We start from the raw sequence: 23,373 nt of genomic DNA, 5'->3' as shown, positions 1-23,373 counted from the left end.
TTTACTTTGTTTTCATTTCATTAGTTTTCTCAGTTTTCAATTTATTCAATTTAGGCGTTTCTCTTAATATTGTTAACAAATTATGTAATTAGCTAATGAAAAAATATTTTCACATAAAAAATCAATAAAATATTTTTATCAACTTTATAAATTTTATAGAAATTTTTTTCAATGTGAGAAAAATATTTTTTTATGAAAATAATTTTAATTAAATAGTCGTATAATTATTGCTTTTTTTATAAAAAAATTATCTATTTATTACATTGGTAAAATAATGTTTGCTTGGTCAGATTAAAAAAAAGTAACTTTTTTTTTGGATAGAAAAAAAAAAAAAAGTAACGTCACCAAGCAATAAATAAAAAAAAGGAATACTCATTTTCTTTATTACAATATTATTTCTTTATTACGGTAATACTTGGTTTTAAAACAAAAAAACAAAAACCGGTAGGTCCGGTACAACCTTTTTATATTCAAAGTTTCAAACACAACATTGTTTCTGTCTTAAACCCTCTCTCTCTCTCTCTCTCTCTCAGTTGCTACCTTTCTCGATCTTGTAGTTTCTTTAACATCGGAGGCCGAGGATTTCTCAGATCTAATTCCGGTAAGTGTTTTTTCTTTCATGAAACCTTAACAATATTACGGTAAATGTTTTTTCGTGTTCCTGATTCAGTTGGGTTTTTTTACTTCTAAACCCTAATTCTATTATTCTGGGACCTCTGGGTTTTCTAAATATATTTTATTTTTTAGGTTAAAATCATTTTATTTAAGCAATGCTATTGATTTAATGAGTAATGTGTTGGGTATTTTTTTTTATATTCATATTTTATGTTCTTGGTGAAATAACATAATTGACCTGAACAAGTTTTGGGTATTTTGAATCTAGTATTACAGTTCATTCTTATTTGCTTTTGGATTTACTTTTTTTTTTCTTTGTTAATTCGAATTGGGTATTGCTTTATTTATTTATTGGTAACTTACGCAAACTGTCATGTTCTTGAGTCTGTAACCTGGCCCTCCATCCCATTATTATGGTAGGAGGATGTGCATTTTGTGTTAAGAGTTTAGTGGCAAGATGGTATGTGAATCAAGTGTGTTGTGTGCGCTATAAAGTATGAAATTTGAGCAATTTTTTCGCCATGAGTTTCACTAGATATGCATGTGCATTGTTTTTTAATTATATAGCATTTCTTATTTTCAAGCTCATATTCTAAGAATGATTTTGCTCTCTTAAAATGATTCGGACATAACCCACTGTATTTTTGTCTTAGATCAGTGAGTCATTGATTACTGTCATTAGGAGATAAGTCATTCATGCGAGTATTAGAGATTGAACACCATTTTCTTATGCATTCATTGTATTAATTATGCAGGTGATATCACTGCAAACACTGCGGTAGAGGCTTATTTCTTGTAAGTTACCACTTATCCTAATCGTTAGTCTATTATTCTATAGAAAAGCACCGCTCCTCTAACTTTTTCATACTTTCTTAATTTTACAAAGCTTGCTGCCTGATGGTTTTGTATTTTGTTAGATTAATTTCACAAAAAACTAGTTTGGTAAGTTAATAAAATTCTATAAGAATTATATCTAAACTAGTTTAGGACACATCTTTACCTATAGTTGGTGCCTAGATTGCCTATTGTTGCTGATAGGCAAATTTTTACTCATTAAAAGAATGAGGTTCATTTGGCGCCACTTTCAACTGTAAAACACAACAGAAACTTAGGGCAATGTGGTCCAACCTAACTCAATTGGCATCTCCTCCCTTTATACATTCTAGGTGGAGGGTGAGGTGGGTTCAAGATTCATTGGGCGTGTGTGTAACTTGCCAATTAAAAAAAGCATTTTTGAATAAGTGTTTCTATATATAAGATAATAAAATACACATCAACATCAAAGGGGTTTGAGGGATAACCCTGTGGTTCCATCCTTTCTTGTGGTGCTTGGGCACTATGGTTCAAATTCCACCAGCCCCCTCCCCCTCTTTACCTATCCAAAAAAAAAAAATGTACACATCAACATGAAGGTTTATTTATGCTTCAATTGAAGTTGTGGGTTCAAGATTCATCGGTTGCATGTATAACTTACCATAAAAAAAATGAATATTTGAATAGGTGTTTCTATCTATAAGATAATAAAATACACATCAACATGAAAGGGGTTCAAGAGATACCCTGGTGGTTCTAGCCTTTCTTGTGGTGCTTGGGCACTGCGGTTTAAACCCACCAGCCCCCTCCCCCTCTTTACCTATGCACATCAACATGAAAGCTATTTATGCTTCCATTAATTTCCAAGTGTGCCATCTATAAGATAATAAAATGCATGAAAAGGGTTTGAGGGATACCTAGGTGATTCGAGCCTTTCTTCTAGTGTCTAGGCACTGTGGTTCAAACCCCACTAGCTACCTCCCCCCTCTTTACCTATCCAAAAAAATTGTACACATTAACATGAAGGCTATTTATGCTTCCATTAGATGGTACACATGTTCATGCGGTGGAAGAAAGGGCAATACAACCCAAAATGTGATGGTTGTATGTGACGCTAATATTCTATTCTCATTTGTCTTGATGAGACGGGAAAGTTAGCAAACAACACACATTTTTTATGTAATTTGTAAACCATAATTAAACTTTCTGAAGCCACCACCAAGTTCATAATTGGTTGGTCAATTGTTGGTTACAATGATATCTTTTGTGTGTGAATGTGAAAGTACTATATGATATATTTATTTATTTTATGGGGAAATGCTATCTAGTTGATTCTAGATACCCCATGATGAAAGGCTATATGCAACCACAAGGGATCTAACACACCATCTTGCAGATATTTGATGAAGAAGTGGAGGACAAGAGGATCAAGAGGCATACAAGAACATATTCAAAGACTTGTTGCATCTACTACCATGGCTTTTCATAATTATATCAAAATATATGATAAGAGGTTCAAGTGATAGCCCAGCCATACTGGCATCATTTTATGGTGCCCATGTCTGTGGTTTGAATCTCCTCTCTCACTTCTCTACTTAGAGCTTTGCTCTTTGCCATTGTGATCCTCTGTCTTTTCCTCTCAGGACGTCTGGCTTAGAAAGTAGCTTTTTGCTTTGTTTGTGGTAGTATTGAAATGAATTGGTCATTTGTTGATGTTATTCTGATTGATTGTAGTTTGATTTGATTTTTTTTTTATTGTAATTTTCTCTTAGGGGCTATGTTCTCCCTAGCATATACTCTCTGTAAATATTTTATTATCAATATACCATGTTTATATATATATATATATATATATATGAACATGGATTATTGGTAAATATATATTTTTTGATACAAGATAGAAATTTTACTATATCTTAATCTAAGTGTATATGTGTGTGAAACTCCTTCCTGGGGACTTGAATCCCAGTCCTTGCCCCCACACTCCATAAGCACTTATACTTGTGGAGTGACCCGATGGGTGTGTGATGGTATTGGTAAATACTTGATTTTCTTTTTTGTTCGATCTTTTGATCTCATTTAAAAGTATTGAATATCAAATTAACTTAGGAATAGTGATGTGGGACAAGGGGAACAAATAAAACCTAATATATAACTCTTAGGGTAGATCTGGATAGCTTGGGTTTTAAAGAATTAGTGTTAGGTTTTTGTGGGGAATAAGCTAGAAAATAATAGGGCTTATGGGGTTTCCAAGGGAGTAAGGCTTAGTGGGGTTTAGGGATGAAACAAAGGAGAACAATTAAGTTTTGGGCGGCTGTTCCTGTTCTGTTGTGAATAGTAAATAAAGTAAAAGATAAATTCTAGGTATCACACTTAATGGCATTTTTGGAAGTTTGGAAGTAGAGGAGAGTAGATGGGAGGAGAGTAGTGGAAAGGAAAGTAGACGAGAATGATTATTTTTCATCTTGTTTGGATGTTTTTAAAATTAAATAAGGGGAGGAGAATAATTAGATTTTTCATAGTTTGTAATCTTGTTAACATGATAAGGGTATTTTTGTGGGGAATAAGCTAGAAAATAATAGGGGTTATAGGGTTTCCAATGGAGTAGGGTTTAGGGATGAAACAAAGGAGAAAAATTAAGGTTTGGGCGGTTGTTCCTGTTCTGTTGTGAATAGTAAATAAAATAAAAGATAAATTCTAGGTATCACACTTATGCCATTTTTGGAAGTTTGGAAGGAGAGGAGAGTAGAGGGGAGGAGAGTAGTGGGAAGGAAAGTAGACGGGAATGGTTATTTTCCACCTTATTGTGATGTTTTTAAAATTAAAAAAAGGGAGGAGAATAATTAGCTTTTTCAAAGTTTGTAATTTTGTTAACATGGTAAGGATAAATTTGGTAATTCATTTGATCAAACATTTTTATGCACTACTCTTCCTTCAAATATCTCCAATTTGGGAAAATTAAAATTGAGGGATTAGAGCCCCTCCAAATCCCTTTCTCTCATCCCTTAAAAAAATCCAAATAAGGTAATTTAACTCTCTCCCTCCCTCTACTCTACTTTACTCTACTCTACTCCCCTTTACTTTCCATTTATCCAAACAAGCTATTAAGGAAGACCCTTTAAATCGGCCTCGAAAGCATCGTAAACGTTTGGTGAAATATCTTCCATCCAAACTAACAAATGATGACATAAAATCGCTCTCCTTGGTAAAGAATGAGCAACTTTGTTACAATGCCTACACATATGTGAAAAAATACAACTTTGGAAACATGAGGCAAGGTACTTTACATCCTCGGCTATGTGACCAAATTGGGCCAAGGAGTGGTTGTTGCTTTGAAGCGTGTCGACAAGAATTGCACAATTTTGTTAACCCTCATCTCAATTGCAAACTCAAAAGCCCTTCACTTTTTTTAATCCGTCATTGTCTTCTTCTTCTTCTTCTTCTTCTTCTTCTTCTCTCTCTCTCTCTCTCTCTCTCTCTCTCTCTCATATGCCAGGACCTCCATGAAGACTCTCATTATGTGTTTGATGAAAAGAAAAACTGAGAGCTTTGCAATGTATGCTTTTTGAGATTGAGTCTTGACATGAGTGGGTGGGAGACAATACAACTTTACAAGTGAATTGATATAAGGTTTTTCTATACAAATTTCACTGAATAAAATTAGATGTCTTTTATAAGGATTTCCATTCCACTGGAAATTTAGAGGAAAGACTGTATTTTGAAAGACAAGTACAAGAAAAAGAAATACTCGGATGTTCATGTCCAACTATAATTGCAATTGACAATTTGACATGCATAATCCATCCAAGTAGTCACTTCCAGTCTGAGATAATGGCTATGTGGATGCGCAGTCCTGTCCAATGGCTTGTTGTAGATTTGAAGTTGTCTTTGTCTTCTTTTTCTTCAACTTTTTTTTTTCTCTCGCTTTATCTCGCTGTCATAATTATTAGTTAATTTTTAACCATTGAATCTATTACAAATTAATGGTTCAAAAAAGGTGTAACTGTTACAAAGTTACACTAGGTGTAACTTGAATTCATTTTCAAATTAATTATTACAAATTTAAAAATGTCTTTAATGCCACATTATTTAAAATTTAAAAGATGTGCGTTATTGTACATTTTCAGATCTAGAAAATAAAATTTTAAGTATGATTTTCTCCATCTTGTTCCTCAATTTCAATATGTGGGCTTCAAAGGGTCTCTTGCATCTTTGTTCACTTTCATTTGTTAGACATGTTATCTTTTCTTCTTTCTTAACCAATTTTCAACTTTTTATTATCTTTTCCTTATTGTTTTTTTTTTTTTCAAAAAAAAAAAAAAACGCAAAAACTTTGTGTGGTTTCCATTAAAACACAAAATCAATTTGAGGTATCAATGTTCTCTCAAAAAAAAAAAAAATCAGTTTATTTTAGTGGGATGAACTTTTAAATATCTCCTCCCTTTTGGATTGGGTCTCCCTCTCTTCCCCACACTATTTTAAAATCAGATTGGTTAGTTGAACTAGTTCAATTTAGGGTCCGTTTCGGTTCAGCTTAGGGTTCTTTTGGAAACATCTTATTTAGTTGAAATTGAAATTTTTTTGTTAAAAGTGTAGAAAAAAAAGTTAAAAGTTAACTGAATATTATAATGAGACCTATAAATAATATTAAAAAGTGCGAGACCCATAAATAGCACAAAAAAAAAAGTTATAAACTAAAATAAGCTGAGTATTAGAATCATTCCTGTAAAAACCGGTAAAAATTAGGAACATCTCTCTTCTTTAAAATCATGCTTGCCCAAGAGATGGTTTTTTTTGGCCCTTCCTTCCTTTGTCTTAAAGTCAATATATATTTATTTTTAAAAAACTGTTATTTTCAAAATACAAATCTATAATTCTCATGAGTTTCTAATCCAAAAATAATATATACACTACTTCAAGGGGGGCCAATAAATATAAAAACTTAACCTTGGGGCCAATGTTATGTCATCGAGGACCCCATTTCCCTTCCTATCCATTATAGGACTTTTTCCCTTCGGTCCCTTTTCAAAAGTCAAAACTTGATGATAAATAATAAGCCTTTCTCACAGTACTACTCTAGTCTTTAATTGCATGCAACTTTGATAGAGAATGAGAATTACAAAAACCCAACACTAGTTAGTTGATTCTAGTAGTGGAACAATGAAGTAATAAGAAAGAATGCTACAAAACAGTCATGTTTTGGCTGTTAATAAGCTGAGAAGGCTCCACCATTGGGCCGATAATAGCTTGATTATCTTGTGTTAGGATCCTACACTAATTGAAATGGTTTTAGAGAGATCAAAGCGTTAGAGAGTTGGACAAGAAAAGTAAGGGACCTGTTATTGCTTGATTCCTCGGTTGCTTAAGGCTTGTCATGGAAATTTTAGTACATGAAATTGAGGTCAGGTTGTAGACTAGTAGTTGGCCTGTTGTATAATGCAGCAGAAAGTATGGGCAATTGGGTCAGTGTCACTTATGATTTATCTACTTTCCCTGTTTTGTTCTGTCACTTAAACTGTTATTGGTTCCTCTTTGGAAGTTGGAACTCAAAAACAGGAAATATTTATTCCCACATCACTGTTGAATTTATTTTCATGGAACAAATGAGTCTGCTCATATGTGTTGAGTTTGCATACTCTAAGATGGACTTGCTAGCAATCTGAATGGAAATTTTTTTAATTAACAATCTTGAAGCAAATTAATTTTCTGGAACAGTCCCTCCAGAATTTAGGAATTCGGTTAACTTAGAAACCTTGTAAGTTCTAAGCCATTTTTGTTACTTGTATGTACTAGTCAATTTATCTTTCTGAATGTTGATTCGCCTATTTGAGCTGAATCCGCAATTTTGTGTTGCCGTTGCTCTGTTTGTTCTGGTTTGCTGATATGTCTGCTAGTTGTAACTTTGTGTCCATGAAAGTTTTCTGAATTATATAAAATAAAAAAATAAATAAATAAAACTTTCAATTGATTAGTAACAAGCTCCTAGCTTTTTGACTGCTCACTAACAACTCAGTAGTTAGTCACATGCTCATATGAATTATTATATGTGCTATTAGCAAATTAGTTATAGGTATATACATAGCAATATCCCCCATTTGCTATCATCTAGCGCACATATATATCTAATGCCTACTACACAACCTTAACCAATGCCAAACTGCACACTGCTGCAATGCTCCACTGGTACTACAACACAGCTCCAGGCTATAATTATGACTGTTAGTAATGCTTTATTGGGCTCCAGCGCCATATAGCAACAGTAACTTGGCATCACAGAAACTTAACAGTTGAAGTTTCATGACACTTAAATCACTTGAACACTATGCACTTGCTATAGGACACTAGCAAGGCACGGTACTAACATGCTCCATTGAGCAGCAGAAGCAGCATGCACAGCAAATTGCACACACATGAGCTCACTGCAGCAGTCACTAACACAGCATACAGCAGCACAGCAGAATCAGGGCACTTACACACTGGCCTCTCAGCCCAATCAGCAGCGTCAATAGCACAGCACCAGCATTAAGCATGACAGTAAGCTAAGCTAATGTTTCATAGTAGACACAACCTTAGCACAACAGCTCATTAGGTTCCTAACATCATTGTAGCTGCCAATAATAACATGGATAAGGCCTGCCAATGACAGCTTTGAAGAGAATAAACAAACAAACAATGTGGAAATGAATTCTACTTATAATTACTTGTGAAAATAAATTCTACTTCAAATTACTTGCCATGTGACACAAATTACTTTCCATGTGACACAAATTACTTTCCATGTGACAAAATGACAGACAAAAGTTTTTCCCTGGGAGAGCCAGGATCATTGCTGAGCTGATGGATACTAGAAAGCTTTTTGAGTGTGAATTGGATGATGTCTACAAGTTCCATAGAAAAGATGCACAGAAAATGACAAGGTAAGTATGGCAACATGTATTTGCATAATCATGATTTTTTTTTCATTAAGTTTTACGTTATTACATACCACAAAAACTTCTCTTCTCATATGAGATTTTCTTTAACAGGATAGCATCCCAATACTCAAGAGCAGCCAATGATGCATATCGAAGAGGTGATTGTGTTTCCGGTCATCATTACTCGTTGATGGCTCGAGAAGCACAATTCGTTGCTAACTGTCTCAACGCTAAGGCAGCCACGAAAATATTCAAATATGTAAATAGCACAGAAGACTTATGGAAATTGGATTTGCATGGTCTTCATGCAAATGAAGCCATTCAAGCTTTGCATTGCCGTCTGCAACAAATAGAATTATCAGGGCAGAGGCCAAAACCATTAGAGGTCATCACGGGGAGAGGTAAACACAGCCAAGGAGCTCCTGTCATTCCAGCAGCTGTGAGGAACTACCTTAAGGAATGGAAATACCATTTTTATGATTTGCGAGCAGGGGCGATAGCAGTTCGGCCCAAGTTTGTAGAACGCTAAAGTGAAGAGAAAAAAGCTAAAGGAAAAAAGGAGGAGTTGTGATAAAGCCTTGATAAGGTGCCAGCCTCAGTAAGGGGAATTTATTCATCAATGAACCAAGCAGTTTCTGAAATTCCTGTTCCTGAAACCACTACTGATGGTGGTTCTCTGAGTGGAGCAGTTGAAAAAACTGATGACAGGGTGGTTACGGATGATGTCAGGGGTACTGAGAATGTTCCGGCTGTTTTTCGGGCTCACATAGTACTCTGCAATATATTATTGTGCAAATGAGTTGGACAATTCTTCTCGGACTGCAAACAAGCATCCCAAACTTGAAAAAGATTCTTGCTATTGCTTTTGCTGTGAATAAGTTGGTCTTTGTGGTGGTCTTGCTTTGTATTGGTCTGCAGATGTGGATCTTACAGAATTATCTTATTCTCAGTCTCATGTTGATACTGTTATAACTGATGTTGGAGGTGCTTTGTGCTTTACTGGTTTTTATGACCAACCGGATTCCTCAAAACATAAGGAGAGTTAGTTGCTGTTAAGGCATTGCATGGAATTCAGTCTTTGTCATGGTTATGTGCAGGTGATTGTAAAGAACTCTTGGGGCCTCATGAAGCTTTGTAGGTGCTGTTAGACCATCATGGCAATATAAATCATTTAGGAGAGTAATGAAGGATTGTGCTAAGTCTGAGTTGGACTTTAGAAGCTCCCCTTTCACTTGGTGTAAAAATCATTTTGATTCTACTTATACTTGTGCTCGCCTGGATAGAGCATTGGCTTCTGCCTCTTCAATTGAGATGTTTTCTTCTACTGTTGTTGAGCATGTTCCTTCAACTGGTTTAGACCACTCTGTTATTTTTATTTGTCTTGACTCTGGTCCTTCAGAAATGTACAAGGAAGCCTTTTGGTTTTGAAATGGCTTGGTTATCTAATCCAAGTTGTGAAGCACTAATTGAGGAGGTGTGGACTTTTGTGAATGTGATGGGCAGCCCCTTGTAGAGCATTTGTGAACATTTGTAGGCCTGTAGAAGATGTTGGCAGAGACTTCGCTTTGGTAATTTTTACAATCAAATTTGTACAGGACATCAAGAACTTCAGGTTATTGATCACTCTCCCAATCCTGTGATTGGTGTGCAAGCTAACACTTTAAAGAAGCAGATTGAGGACTTTTTGGATAAAGAAGAAACAATATGGTGCCAGTGCTCGAGGGTGAGAGACGATATGAGTAGAGCTTACACACGTCCAACCCCATTCAACCAGGTGTATCCCTGATATTGCACTCTCTCTCTCTCTCTCTCTCTCACACACACACACACACACACACACGCCCATACAGACATGCATATATAACATTTTATATGAATTATATTTTTATCTCAATGAAAATAATCTAGTCACAGTGCAAACAAAAAATTAATCATTTTACTTTACTAATGAATATCTTTATATAAAAGAAAAATTATAACAGAAAAAGTAATAAAAATAGATGAATAAAGCATAGACTTCCATTCGATTTATTGGGTGAAATCCATGTTCCAATTACAACAATAACCAGAGAGACATATAATTTTAAGACCCACCCATGCAGGATGATTTCTGAGTTACAGGTGTTAGACATGGTTTTGTCATCTTTGCACCTGGTACCATCACAATGTGCTGTACTAATGCTATATATCTCACTCCTAGTACTTTTTTTTCATCACAAGGCCATCCGATATCCCATACAACATTCTTTACCTTTTCTTCAATCACCTTACTAAATTGAATCAAAACAACAAAATTCTATTAAAGTTTAGCTTTATCTCAGTCCCTTGAAGAATGAGGCCACCCTTCCAGTCACCATCTTTGACCTCCAAAATGCTCATTTCAAGTTCCCCACGATCTTCTCCTGATTCATTGAAGAACTCACCCAACTCAGTCTCCAGCCACCCATCTACTCTCTCCTTGGGATACTTAAGGCCATCCAGTTCCTCGTTTTCTCTAGGCTGTGGCTGTGGTGCGTGAAATCCCGTAATGCTGCTGCAGCAGCTGTTAAAAAACCCAACTTGCATTGGTAATATCTGGTATCACAGCCTCCACCCTCTTTCTGCATACAAATAGACAGACTGCTTGTGAATTTCTCCTCCAACAAGTCCAAGCACGGCCTCAATAGGTTGGATTTCAAATCCATATGACGCTGTAGTTGTCTTGAACTCAAGGTAAGCTGTATAAAGTGTGGCCAGGGACAGCATACAAGTGTTAATCCTGCCACAGATTTCCAGCCAACACACACTGGTAAGTTCAGCCACATTAGGGAACCTGTTTAATTTGTGCATGTAATTGAAGAAATCATCTAATCATATAGAGCACCTATGCTGCCTGAGTAGTTGCCTTCTTGGGCTCAAAAAATAAATTTGACAAAACTTTTATAAAAAAAAAAAAAATTAACACTTTAAAAAATTGTACATAAGTTAAATGAACCCTATAAATTGGCACAAAACTCTGTCAACAAATGCTGAGTGCTTATAATAATAGTTACATGATATATATATATATATATATATATATATATATTTAATTATGAGTAAAGCTTTATGATCATGTTGAGTTGTCTTTCTAAGAATGATGGTGCAGAAGTTAGGCTTTGGTGAGAGCTGGATCAATTTGGTTCTGGAGTGTAGCCTCTACTCCTACATACTTGGTTTTAATCAATGGTTCTCCAAAAGGTTTTTTCAGTTCTAACAGAGGATTATGCCAAGGTTACCTTATCTCCCCATATATCTTTCTTCTTTGTGCAGGACTATCAAGCCAATTAACACAATCTTAGCAAGCCAAATGCTTATCTGGAGGTGCTGCTAGTTGTGGAGGTCCTTGTTTGAGTCATTTATTCTTTACAGATGATTGTGTAATCTTTAGGAAAGCATCAAGTCCGACTTGTGATGAGATTCTTTGTGTTTTTGGCTGTTAGAAACTGTCAGGTCTGGTTGTTAACAGAGCAAAAACCCAAGTTTTCTTCAGTTCAAATGTGCAACAATCTGACTGATTTATTTACAACTCTATTAATTGGTAGAAACAGATAGTTTTGATCGTTATTTGGGGTTCCACCTTTTCTTGGTTGCTCTAGACGTGCTGCATTTGAAGATTTAAAATCCCAAGTTTCGAGTAGACTATATGGTTGGAAGGAGAAGAATCTGCCTATTGTTGGGAAGGAAGTTTTGATAAAGTCAGTCATACAAGCCATCCCTTCCTATGTTATGAGTTTCTTCCAACTACCTGTGAGTTTATGTAAGGAACTCACTCAAACGACAGCTGCTTATTGGTAAGGGCAGGAGCACTCAGAACAGAAGATGCATTGGGCTATGGGACAACTTATGTGTTGCTAAATGCAATGGTGGATTGGGTTTCAAGGAGCTGCAATCTTTTAATCTTGCTATGTTGGCTAAGCAAGGGTGGAAAATTTTGAATGATCCAGACTCAATCTTAGCAAGAATTTGGAAGATCATGTAATATCCTCACTGTTCTTTCCTTCAAGCCAAGTTGGGTCATGCTCCATCATATACTTGGCAAAGTGTATTAGCTGGAAGGAAAATACTAAAACAGGGATTGTGTGGGAGGATTGGAAATGGGGAGACTGTATTTTCAAAGATAGATGGCTTCCTGCTGCTGAATCTCATCAGATACTATCACCTGAAGTTACTTTCATCCTGAAGCTAAGGTTGCTGAGTTGATAGATATGGATACTCATTTCTGGAGGCTTGATCTTTTAAGGCAGTCATTTATGCCTCATGATATTTAGAATATTCCAACAATCCCATATGTTTTAGTATTGTTTGGAGTTGAAGATAGAAGTTCTGGTGCGGGAATCTTTGTCTAATGCTGAATCCTCCTCAACTGGCTTATTGTTGAAAGTAAGAAGGGATGCACTCAGGACAAGAGCAAGCATAAAACCAGAGTTGAAGAAGAGAGCAGTGATCAAGCAAATAAAACACGGAGTGACTGGGCTAGTGCAGAGCTGCTAGACTTGATTGAAGCAGTCCCTTACCATGAACAGTTCATTCACACTTTTGAAGAAGCAATGCCATGTGGATAGAAGAAGCAGTTACAGAGTTTAGTCAATGTACACATGGTCTAATAGATAGGATTTTTGTAACAGATTTTCCCTCCAATTACAGAGTTAATTACTTTCTTTACTTGCTTAGATTGTATATATAGGAGTAGTTTTGTATTATTTCATTCATTGGATTCTTTTCATCAATCAATAAGATCAGAAGTTCTATTTAGAGAGAGAGGTCTAGAAATTTATACCTACTGAGCACGAGCTTATGAAATTAGAGTTGGCATCTACTTGTGTGTGTGCAAGGGAGCTTTACCAGCGAAAGACAACTTGCAACGTTGAAAGATCCTTATGGTGAGTACCTGTGAACATTGAAAGGCTCATCAAGAAACCTATTCATGCATGTGCACATTATTGTGAATATCACCAAAAAGTAAAAATCATGAGCATTGTTGATACCAGACTTTATCCGGCCCTAAATTTAGCTGAAATTTTAAGATTTAAATTAAGAATTTGGTGGACTTAAAAGACCATAAAGTTCTCTTCAAAATTATTGTTTTTTAAAACAAAAATCATGCTTGAATTGGGCAAGTTATTGTAAAAATGTGAAAATTATCTCTTTGAATCTTTCATAAAAAAGGATGTATTTTTGGCATGATTTGATTTGGATACGTGCTAGAAAGACATTTTGATTCTTAAAATTACTTGATTTTTCTTTGAACACATGTCATTTTTTGAAGATTCATTTAGTTTTCTGTTTTATTGGGTGTATCCAAATTAAATTAGGTCTTTTTTATTTATTTATTTATTTATTTTTTATGTTGTGCTAATCTTCAATCAATTGTTACATATGAAGGGTCAAGTTCAGGCCATGTGGCAATCTATGATGGGGTTAAGTACCAAAGTTCTAGTATGTTCGAGAGATATTTCCAAAATCAATAGTAGAAAGCATCAATGATATGAAGAAAAAAAAAATTTCTATGATATGAAGTTGAGGAACTTTGGTTTCTCAATAACTGGCATCACGAGAGAGATGTGCTTTCTTTCTTTCTTTCATTGCAGAAAACAGTTTTTGCATTTGCATTTGCATTGAAACCCTCTGATTCTGAACAACACGATATGAACAAAAATTGACAAAAGAAACCATCAGAGAGACCCTCTAAATTCATCTCCTCTCTCTCTCTCTCTCTCTCTCTCTCTCTCTCAACTTAACTCAACAACAGCTTTAGTAATTAATAAAAATACATCTTCTTCATATTCATATCTCATGATCTCAACTACTACTACTACACTTCTCTCAAATCCCTAGACATCACGGGATAATTAAAATTAGAATATAAAAAAAAAATTAATAATAAAAAAAACCAAGAGATTTTTTTTTGGTTGTTATATAATCGGGGCCTACATGGATCCAATTACACACGGAAAAGAAAAGGAAAAATTTATAGAACTACCCCTGAATCCAGGTGGCTTGACCATTCCACCATTCTTCATAATTATTCTCATCCTCTCAACATCTCCCCACCTTCCAGCATCAGCATATATGTTTAAAAGCAAGAGACATAGTACCCATAATAACTTGGGTCTAATTCAAACAGTTTTCTAGCAGATATCTCACCAAGCTCAACATTTTTGTGAATCCTACAAGCCCTAAGAAGGGACCCCCAGACTACAGAATCAGGCTTCACCTTCATCCCCTTGATCAAATCATAAGCCTCACTAAGATGACCAGTATGCCCTAGAAGATCAACCATGCATGCATAATGCTCCACCCCAGGTTCCACACCAAATTCATGATTCATGGAGTTAAACCAATGCCAGCCTTCTTTTAAGAGACCAGCATGACTGCAAGCAGTTTGAGACAAAAGTGACATAATTTGGTTTGATCCCAACCCTAATAGTCTCATATAATACTTCCAAAGCTTCTGTGGCTTGGCCTTGCATTCCATAACCAGCAATCATGGCAATCCATGACTTCACATTCTTCTCCTTCATGTTATCAAATGCTTTCCTCGCCATTTCAACTCTCCCACATTTGCAATTATAAAACTGGAAAGGCTAAATAGAATTGAGAGAATTTTATTGATTAAGAGTTCATTACAAGAAAAATGAATTGAATTAATAAATACAACACTAGATGCTCTGTTTATATACATAGAGAACTGTAACTAAATCTATAATTGGTGCCAAAATCAGTTATTTGAATATTCTAGAAACTATACACGTGGCTAGCTTGAGTAACTAAGTCCTGGATTTGTGGAACTGACTCCCTCAACGATCCTGGATGAAGACTTCATGATGTGGCATGGCCTCAAGTAATTCCAGGATTGTTGTGTTAATCAAGTCCTCTAATGCAAGCCTTGTGGTCTGAGTAGTGCACACCTCATCAGCAAATGCTGCATCACTCATTGCCTTCATGCCCTGACCAATGCACCTTGCATCAGCAACTGTTGCACTACCTGCTGCTCTTATGGCTTTGCTAGTGCATCCCTCATTAGCAAATGTTGCACCACTAGCTACCTATGTGACTTGAGGCATGCAACATTGCTTAACACTTTTAACACTCCCCCTTAAGAGCATAACTCTTGCCTTTTGTTCTTCTAAACCTATATGAGGAGACTCTACTTTAGAAGCAAAAATATTGATAAAACCCAGCCTTTTGGTCAACCTTAAAAAGCTTTCCACTCCTAAGGCTTTGGTGAACACATTTGCCAATTAATTCTTAGTTGAAACATAGAAGGTTTTAAGTGCACCATCAAGAATCTTGTTTCTCACAATATGGCAGTCAGCTTTTATGTCTTGACCTCTCATGAAACACTGGATTTGTTGCTATATGAAGTGCTGCCTGGTTGTCACAGTACATCAACACATGCTTATCATGTTTGACATGTACATCAACACCTGGTCAAGGAACACCTTGACCAGGTGTTCCTTTTATGTATTGAAGTACTCTAGTGGCTGCTTTCATATGTGGTGCTCTAGGTTGAGCCAAGAATTGGCTAAGCCTATGCACTGCATATGTGATGTCTAGCTTGCTCAAGGTCGAGTACATAAGCTTCCTAATAAGCCTTTTGTACTGTCCTGGATTGAAAAGTAAATCCCCATTGCCTTTAGACAACTTCAGTTGCTACTCCATTAGGGTTTGAACTGGTTTACACCCTTTCATACCAGTTTCTTCAAGAACTTCTAAGGCATACTTCCTTTGGGTTAAGCTGATCCCAGTCTTATTTCTTGCAATTTCTAGACCCAAAAAATATTTGAGTGATCCCAAATCTTTAATCCCAAACTTCTGATCTAATACAGACTTGAGAGAGACAACACAAGCATGATCATTGCTAGTGATTACCATGTCATCAACATAGACAAGTAAAGCAGTGAACAAAGACCTTTTGCTATGCACAAATAAGGAGGGATCAGCCTGAGATTGAACAAAACCAAGCTTCTTTATTGTGGCTGACAGCTTTGTGTACCATTGCCTAGAGGCCTGTCTCAAACCATAGAGAGACTGAACCAATTTACACACCCTAAGAGCAGCTGAAGAGGCAGAAACACACTCCCCCTTACTGTGAAAACTAGGTGGCAATGTTATATAGACCTCTTCATCTAAATCTCCATGGAGAAAGACATTATTGATGTCCAATTGGTGTAGAGGCCACTGTCTGGCAGCAACAAGAGCAAGTAAGACTCTCACTGAAATTGTTTTAGCAACAGGATAAAAAGTTTCTAGGAAATCAAGTCCTTCCCTTTGAGTATACCCCTTAGCAACTAGCCTGGCCTTAAACCTCTCAACATTTCCATCAGGATTGAGTTTGACTTTATAAACCTACTTGCAGCCAATGGGAGACTTACTAAGAGGCATGGTAGTCACATCCCAAGTGTGATTCAGTTTAAGGGCTTGGATTTCCTTGTCCATAGTAGCCCTCCAAAGTGGATCCTAAACAGCTTGGGAAAAACTGATAGGTTCTTTGGGACTAAAACTAACTGCTAGCAAATAAGAATGATAGCAAGGCTCCAAATGGGAATAGGTAAGACAGTGAGCAAGATCAAAAGGGGCACCAGTTGCAATAGTAGCACAAGCATAGTCCTGCAAATAAGCAGGAGGTCTGACATCCCTGGTGGACTTTCTAAGAGGCACTGGAGGCATTGAAGCAACTGGTGAAGGTGAAATAGGTACCTATTTAGAATTAGACACCTGGATAGGACTAGAAGAAGTAGCATGAAAAGGTAAAACAATAGGAATAGGTTGAATAGAAGCAGAAGGAACATCATCAAAACACAAGAGCGTAGAGTCAAAAATGCAAACAAGAGTAACAAACTATCAATACCAGTTGAGCAAGAAGCTTCAACAGCAGAAGGAATAAAAGGATCTGCAAGATAAGGTGAAACAGAAGCAAAAGGGAAAGAATGTTCATGAAAAACTACATCCCTAGAGATGAAGACCCTATTAGATGAAAAATCAAGGACCTTATACCCTTTAACCCCAAAACGATACCCCAAGAAAACACACTTAACAGCCCTAGGTGCAAATTTAGACCTATGATTTGAAAGGGTGGAAACAAAACATAAGCAGCCAAACACTTTTAAATGTGCATAGCTAGGTGGATGACCAAACAACACCTCAAAAGGAATTTGATTTGAAATAGCAGATGAGGGGATTCTGTTGATTAAATAAACAGCAACAAGAATAGCATGACCCCACAAATGCAAAGGCAAATGTGACTGAAACATGAGAGCTCTTGCCATATTCAAGATGTGTTGATGCTTCCTCTCAACTATAGCATTCTGTTGAGGAGTTTCAACATAGCTTAAATGATGCAAGATGCCTTTCTTAGCAAAGAACTCTTTCATGAAGAATTCAGTCCCATTTTCTGACCTTAAAGTTTTAATTTTCATAGAAAATTGGGTTTCCATCATAGTGTAAAATTGTTCTAAAACAGATTGTGTTTGAGATTTATGCTTTAACAAATAAACCCAAGTGCACCTAGAGTAGTCATCAATAATAGTTAAGAAATACTTGCAATGATCAATAGTAGAGACTGAGAAAGGTCCCCACAAATCACAGTGAATCAACTCAAAGCAAGATTGAGACAAATGAGAACTTTTATTGAAAGGTAAACGTTTTTGTTTAGCAAGTGGACAAATGGTACAATTAAAGTTCTCATCAGAAAGGAAACTAGGTACATCATTTTGTTTTATTGAAGCCAGTTTGGCATTGGACGGGTGACCCAATCTGGAGTGCCAGATTTGAACTTGTGAACTATGTACAGAAGCTGCAATGATAGGTGTAGAAAAATTGCTCTTGTCTAGCAAGTAGAGTCCATTGCTTTCTCTACCCAAACTAAATGTGCTCCAATGAGCAAGGTCATGGATAAAGCATAAGGTTCCAAAGAAAATAAGACAACAAGCAGTGGACTTAACAAGTTGACTGACAGAAATAAGATTGAAACTATATGATGGAACACAAAGAACATTATGAAGGATAAGATGTTCTGAGATTTTTACAATGCCAATATGAGTGACAGAGGCTACTTCTCCATTAGGCAAATTGACATGTGTGTTTAAAGTAGTAGTGATAGTTGTGAAACAAGCAATGGAATGTACCATATGGTCAGTAGCCCCTGTATCTATGACCCAATCAGTGGCATGTAAGACTTCTTTATTAACTAGTTTGGCAGAAAAAATAGAATGTTTCAAGGAAGGAGTGAAATGAAGCAATGAATTGATACCTGACATGGTGTCAACAAAGGTGGAATTAGCACTCTCAGAAGGTGTAATAGATATGGAAGGCACACCAGTTGCAGCAGGTACACCAGGAGCTCCAGAAAGCATACTAAAGACAGCAACACTTGTACTAATATTTGCAACATGGTGAGAAGTACCTTGATCAGCTCTAGAATTGAAAAGAGCAAGCAATTTCTCACACTGTGCCTTAGAAATAGGACACTGAGTAGCTGTGTTAGAACGAACCTCAACAACTTGACCTTAAGGATAAGTCACTTGGTTAGCATTAGAATTAGGCTTGCCTTTGTGCTTATACCCTGGTGGATACCCGTGAAGCTTGTAACACTTGTCCATAGTGTGTCCAAGCATGTTAAAATGAGTGCACAAAGGCCTCTCCTTCTTAGGACCACCTCTATTACCTGAATTCCATTTGGTATTGGCATACATTGCCACTGAGTTAGGTTTAGATGTGAAGGCAGCACTATGACCAATGCCTTTGTGAGATTCTTCTTGGAGAACCAGAGCATACATCTTGCTCATTGAAGGAAATGGCTCGAGCATGAGAATATGACTCCTTATAGTCTCAAAACTCTCATTGAGCCCCATTAAGAACCTTATAACATAGGATTCCTCATGTGCAATGCTCAAAATCTTCATTGCTCCACAAGTACAGGTTGGCAAAGGTTCATAATGAATCAATTGATCCCAAAGCTTCTTGAATTTAGAGTAATACTCAGTCACTGATAATTGGCCTGAGTTATCTGTGAAATTTATTGTTGAAGATTATAACCTTTGGTCCATTTCCTTGAGAGAACACATGTTGCAACTCAAGCCACATCTCCCTCGCAGTCTCTAAATACATGATGCTGCTTGAAACATCAACATGCATGGAGTTGATCAACCAAGAAAGCACTATTGTGTTACAACTTTCCCAATCTTCGTACAAAGGAGAATCAATTTCAAGTTTACCAATCTTGCAATTCACGAATCCTATCTTTTTCTTGGCAGTTAGTGCTAGAACCATAGCCCTAGACCAAGATTGATAATTCTTCATTCCCAACAGAGGTTGAGTGACCAAGATATTTCCTGGATTCTCACTTGCACTAAGGAAAAATTAATTAGGAGAGTTGGTCTCTGTGTTAGATTGAGGAACATGTTGTGTGGATTGATTGTGCGTAGGAACAGAGTCATCTCCTTCAACAGAAGCTATTGATGCTATTCACGAGCTTGAATGAAACTTCTAATGAAATTGGAAAGAAAAACAAGAAATCTTCCAAGATTCAGTGTGAACAAGGATGAACTAAGACTTTGCGAACCAGAATCGAAGAATTTCTCAAGGTAATATCTGTTTGGTAAGCAAGAAAAGTTCGTAATGAAAAAACAAAACTAGCAGATGCTAGTGGCTCTGATACCATATAAAACTGGAAAGGCTAAATAGAATTGAGAGAATTTTATTGATTAAGAGTCCATTACAAGAAAAATGAATTGAATTAATAAATACAACACTAGATGCTCTGTTTATATACACAGAGAACTGTAACTAACTCTATAATTGGCACCAAAATCAGTTATTTGAATATTCTAGAAATTGTACATGTGGCTAGCTTGAGTAACTAACTATTGAATTTGTGAAATTGACTCCCTCAACGATCTTGAATGAAGAACTCATGATGTGGCATGGCCTCAAGTAATTCTAGGACTGCTGTGTTAATCAAGTCCTCTGATGCAAGCCTTGTGGTCCGAGTAGTGCACACCTCATCAGCAAATGCTGCATCACTCGCTGCTTTCATGCCCTGACCAATGCACCTTGCATCAGCAACTGCTGCACTGCCTGTTGCTCTTGTGGCTTGGCTAGTGCATCCCTCATCAGCAAATGCTGCACCACTAGCTACCTGTGTGGCTTGAGGCCATGCAACATTGCTTAACACTTTTAACAGCTATACATGTCAATAAGAGAGGTACCCACAAACACGTTCTACTCCAAGCCCATCTTTGTAACCTAAAATAAGAAGACGAATTGATGTCAAAATTAAACATCTACACTTACCACAAAATCAGTTATATATGTAATGATTGAAACATGCCATTTATGGAAAAGAGGGCTTTAGAATCAAAATTTGAAAAGCTAGCAATAATTTCACGATCTGTAACAAAACTACTACAATGTGAAGTACCTGATCATGTATACATTTCCCCATTTGCAGAGCCCCTGAATTTGCACAGGCCAACAACATGGCCGACAAAGTCACTGCATTATAGCTGAGATCACCATTCTTGAACATTGCATTGAACACTTCCAAAGCTTCTGTAGAAAATCCATTTTGTGCATATATCACAATTAACGAATTCCAAGAAACTGATCCTTCTCAGCCATCCCATCAAACACCTTCCTAGACACACCCAGCTCGCCGGACTTGGCATATGCATCCATCAAAGTATTCCCAACACCCAAATCCCCCACGAGTCCCCTCTTCACCACAAACCCATGAACTCCCTCTGTAATTCCCTTCCCAGATACACAAGAACATTCCGAGAGATCTGAAACCATAGCAACCGAATCAATAAAACCTTTCCCACCACCCCCATTCTCACTCTCCTCAACCAACAACTCTTTGAAAAGCGATAACGCTTCGTGGGCATCGTCGTTTTGGACATAGCCATAAGCCAGTGATCATGGACGTCCATGACACCACATTTCTCTGAGGAATTTCATCAAACAGTACTCTTGCGTCCCTCAACTCCCCACATTTAGAGTACATATCAATGAGAGACGATGACACAAAGAGGTCTGATTCTAAGCCGAACACCAAAGCTTCCTGGTGGGCTTGCTTGCCCGAACAAAGATCGAACAAAGCAGAGCAGGATTTGATGGCACATGGGAAAGTGGAACGGTTTGGTATAAGAGAGAGCTTTCTCATGCACGAAAAGGCACGTAGAGCTTCGACACAGTCACCGCTCCGAGCCAAGTCAGCGATGACGGAGTTCGACGAAGAGACATTGGTTTTGTCTACGTATTTGCTGAACAAAGTTGTGGGGTTGTTGTTAGTTGAATAGTGTTGCTGCAAATTTTCCAATAGAGTACAATAGAGGCTAAAAGTGAGCGAGAGTTTGAAATCGAAACCTTCATTCATTCCTTATCAAAAGAATGGATTTCAATTCTTCGGATTTTGGAGGGACTTTGGTTTCTAATTTACATATTCTTTGTGACGGTTTGCGAGTTTGCATTTTGCAACATTGATAACGACCAAAACATAATGTCGTTTTCCTATTAAAAAAAAAAAAAAATCGTTTTCTAGAAGCCAATTTTGACTTACGTTGATTTGATGTCGTTGACATCAGACAAATGGATTTCAGTTCTAGTTTAATGATTTTTATTTGTTATTTATTCATTTTAACAATAAGTGGAAATACTCAAATCAGTGTTCTTCCAATAACACTCAGGTACAAAATTCTTAACAATTTCTTTTATCGATTGCTTTCCCTTCTACTACGATAATGTTTTTGTATATTACTATATTATCGTGTGACTGCATCTATTATTCCAAATCTAAAATATCTTATACATTTTTTATTTAAAAGAAAAAAGAGATATCTTATAGGGGTTTTAATTTTGTATGCTCCTAATTATTTTTGCAATTCGCATCTTCCATTTTTAGGACAAGAATTCCCCCCCCCCCCCCTCAACTTCTCTAGTACCAAGTACAACCAATGATATGAAACAAAACGAATTTTCCAAAACCACTATAATGAACAAAAAATTACTTATTTTTATTCATTTTCAAGTTATACATTTTTTAAGTCAAGTCATAGACCTTTAAGTAAAATAAATACTTTTAATTTTTATTTTGTTGGGTTAAGATAGCTTGATTTTGATTAATTAATTCAATTACCTACGTTGATTAATTAGGTTTAATTGCATGTAAATCGTGAAGGCACCAACAAATCACCAAAAATACTAAATGCAGCGGGAAAATAAATTTGACCGGGTGATTTTAAAGTCACCACTCCCAAGAATCCATTAATTAACAATCAAGCAGTTACAAGTATAAGGAATCTTACCAACTACCTTGGTCTATCCCGAAATTCTAACCTACAGTTGAACCTTCACTTTAATACCCAATTGGACTTGATCTTGTAATAGCCTCCTTTCCTTTTATGCACAAACCTCCAATTTGTAACTAACACTTTGCACGAATCCTAGTACATGACTAACTCCAGCAACTTAAAACAAATATTGTTGGCTGCAATTTTTTTCACTTCATCAACAATGAAGATCAAGAAGCACTTAGTTACAAAACCTTATGGCGTACAAACGTAGTAGTTTCATACATAGAAAATAAGTCTCTTGGTCTCTGTATCTGTGTGTGATGGCTCTTAAAAAAAGCCTTATATATGTCTAAAGTTGTAAGAAAAGAAACCCTACACAAATGCAAAAGCTTATGCCGAATTTCAAATCTGGAAATTCTGAAATCGTAATTCTTGATCGATCAAACTGTTGTCAAGCTATCTATCAAATTTCAAATTAAGTCTCGATAGCAGATTTCTATCAAACTATCTATTGAGACTTAATAAACAGATTTTCTTCACTTGTTTCTTGGACCAATCTTCATGCCTTTTATACTTGACTTGAACAACATGTTTCTTGAAGTACTAAACCCATCTTAGATCTACCAAATTACAAGTAAAATGCATTTTGTCAAAAGATTAGCCAATTACAATAAAATATGACTAACATATTTAGCTATCCTGTGCATCACATGGGT

At 36.4% G+C, this 23,373-nt stretch overlaps 1 protein-coding gene, 1 long non-coding RNA gene and 2 pseudogenes across 2 annotated transcripts; 2 read left to right on the top strand and 2 right to left on the bottom strand.

Moving 5' to 3' along the window:
- The first annotated feature begins 452 nt into the window (after window positions 1-452).
- LOC142619015 (uncharacterized) lies at window positions 453-3,353 on the top strand. Its single transcript, XR_012841412.1, has 3 exons — window positions 453-601; window positions 1,371-1,410; window positions 2,825-3,353. It is a non-coding gene; the product is annotated as an uncharacterized LOC142619015 (long non-coding RNA).
- A 4,875-nt stretch (window positions 3,354-8,228) lies between these two features.
- On the top strand, window positions 8,229-8,951 carry LOC142619014 (smr domain-containing protein C11H11.03c-like). The gene is made up of 2 exons (XM_075792088.1): window positions 8,229-8,345; window positions 8,454-8,951. The coding sequence occupies exons 1-2, from the start codon at window positions 8,266-8,268 to the stop codon at window positions 8,869-8,871; spliced, it is 498 nt and encodes a 165-aa protein (XP_075648203.1). The 5' UTR covers window positions 8,229-8,265; the 3' UTR covers window positions 8,872-8,951.
- A 1,549-nt stretch (window positions 8,952-10,500) lies between these two features.
- Window positions 10,501-11,267, bottom strand: LOC142619013 (F-box protein PP2-B1-like; annotated as a pseudogene).
- Window positions 11,268-13,911: 2,644 nt separating this feature from the next.
- On the bottom strand, window positions 13,912-21,814 carry LOC142620421 (pentatricopeptide repeat-containing protein At3g26782, mitochondrial-like; annotated as a pseudogene).
- Window positions 21,815-23,373: the final 1,559 nt, after the last annotated feature.

This window comes from Castanea sativa, chromosome 12, assembly GCF_040712315.1.
Source record: "Castanea sativa cultivar Marrone di Chiusa Pesio chromosome 12, ASM4071231v1".
In the NCBI taxonomy this organism is placed as follows: domain Eukaryota; kingdom Viridiplantae; phylum Streptophyta; class Magnoliopsida; order Fagales; family Fagaceae; genus Castanea; species Castanea sativa.
This window is presented reverse-complemented; position numbering and strand designations above follow the sequence as displayed.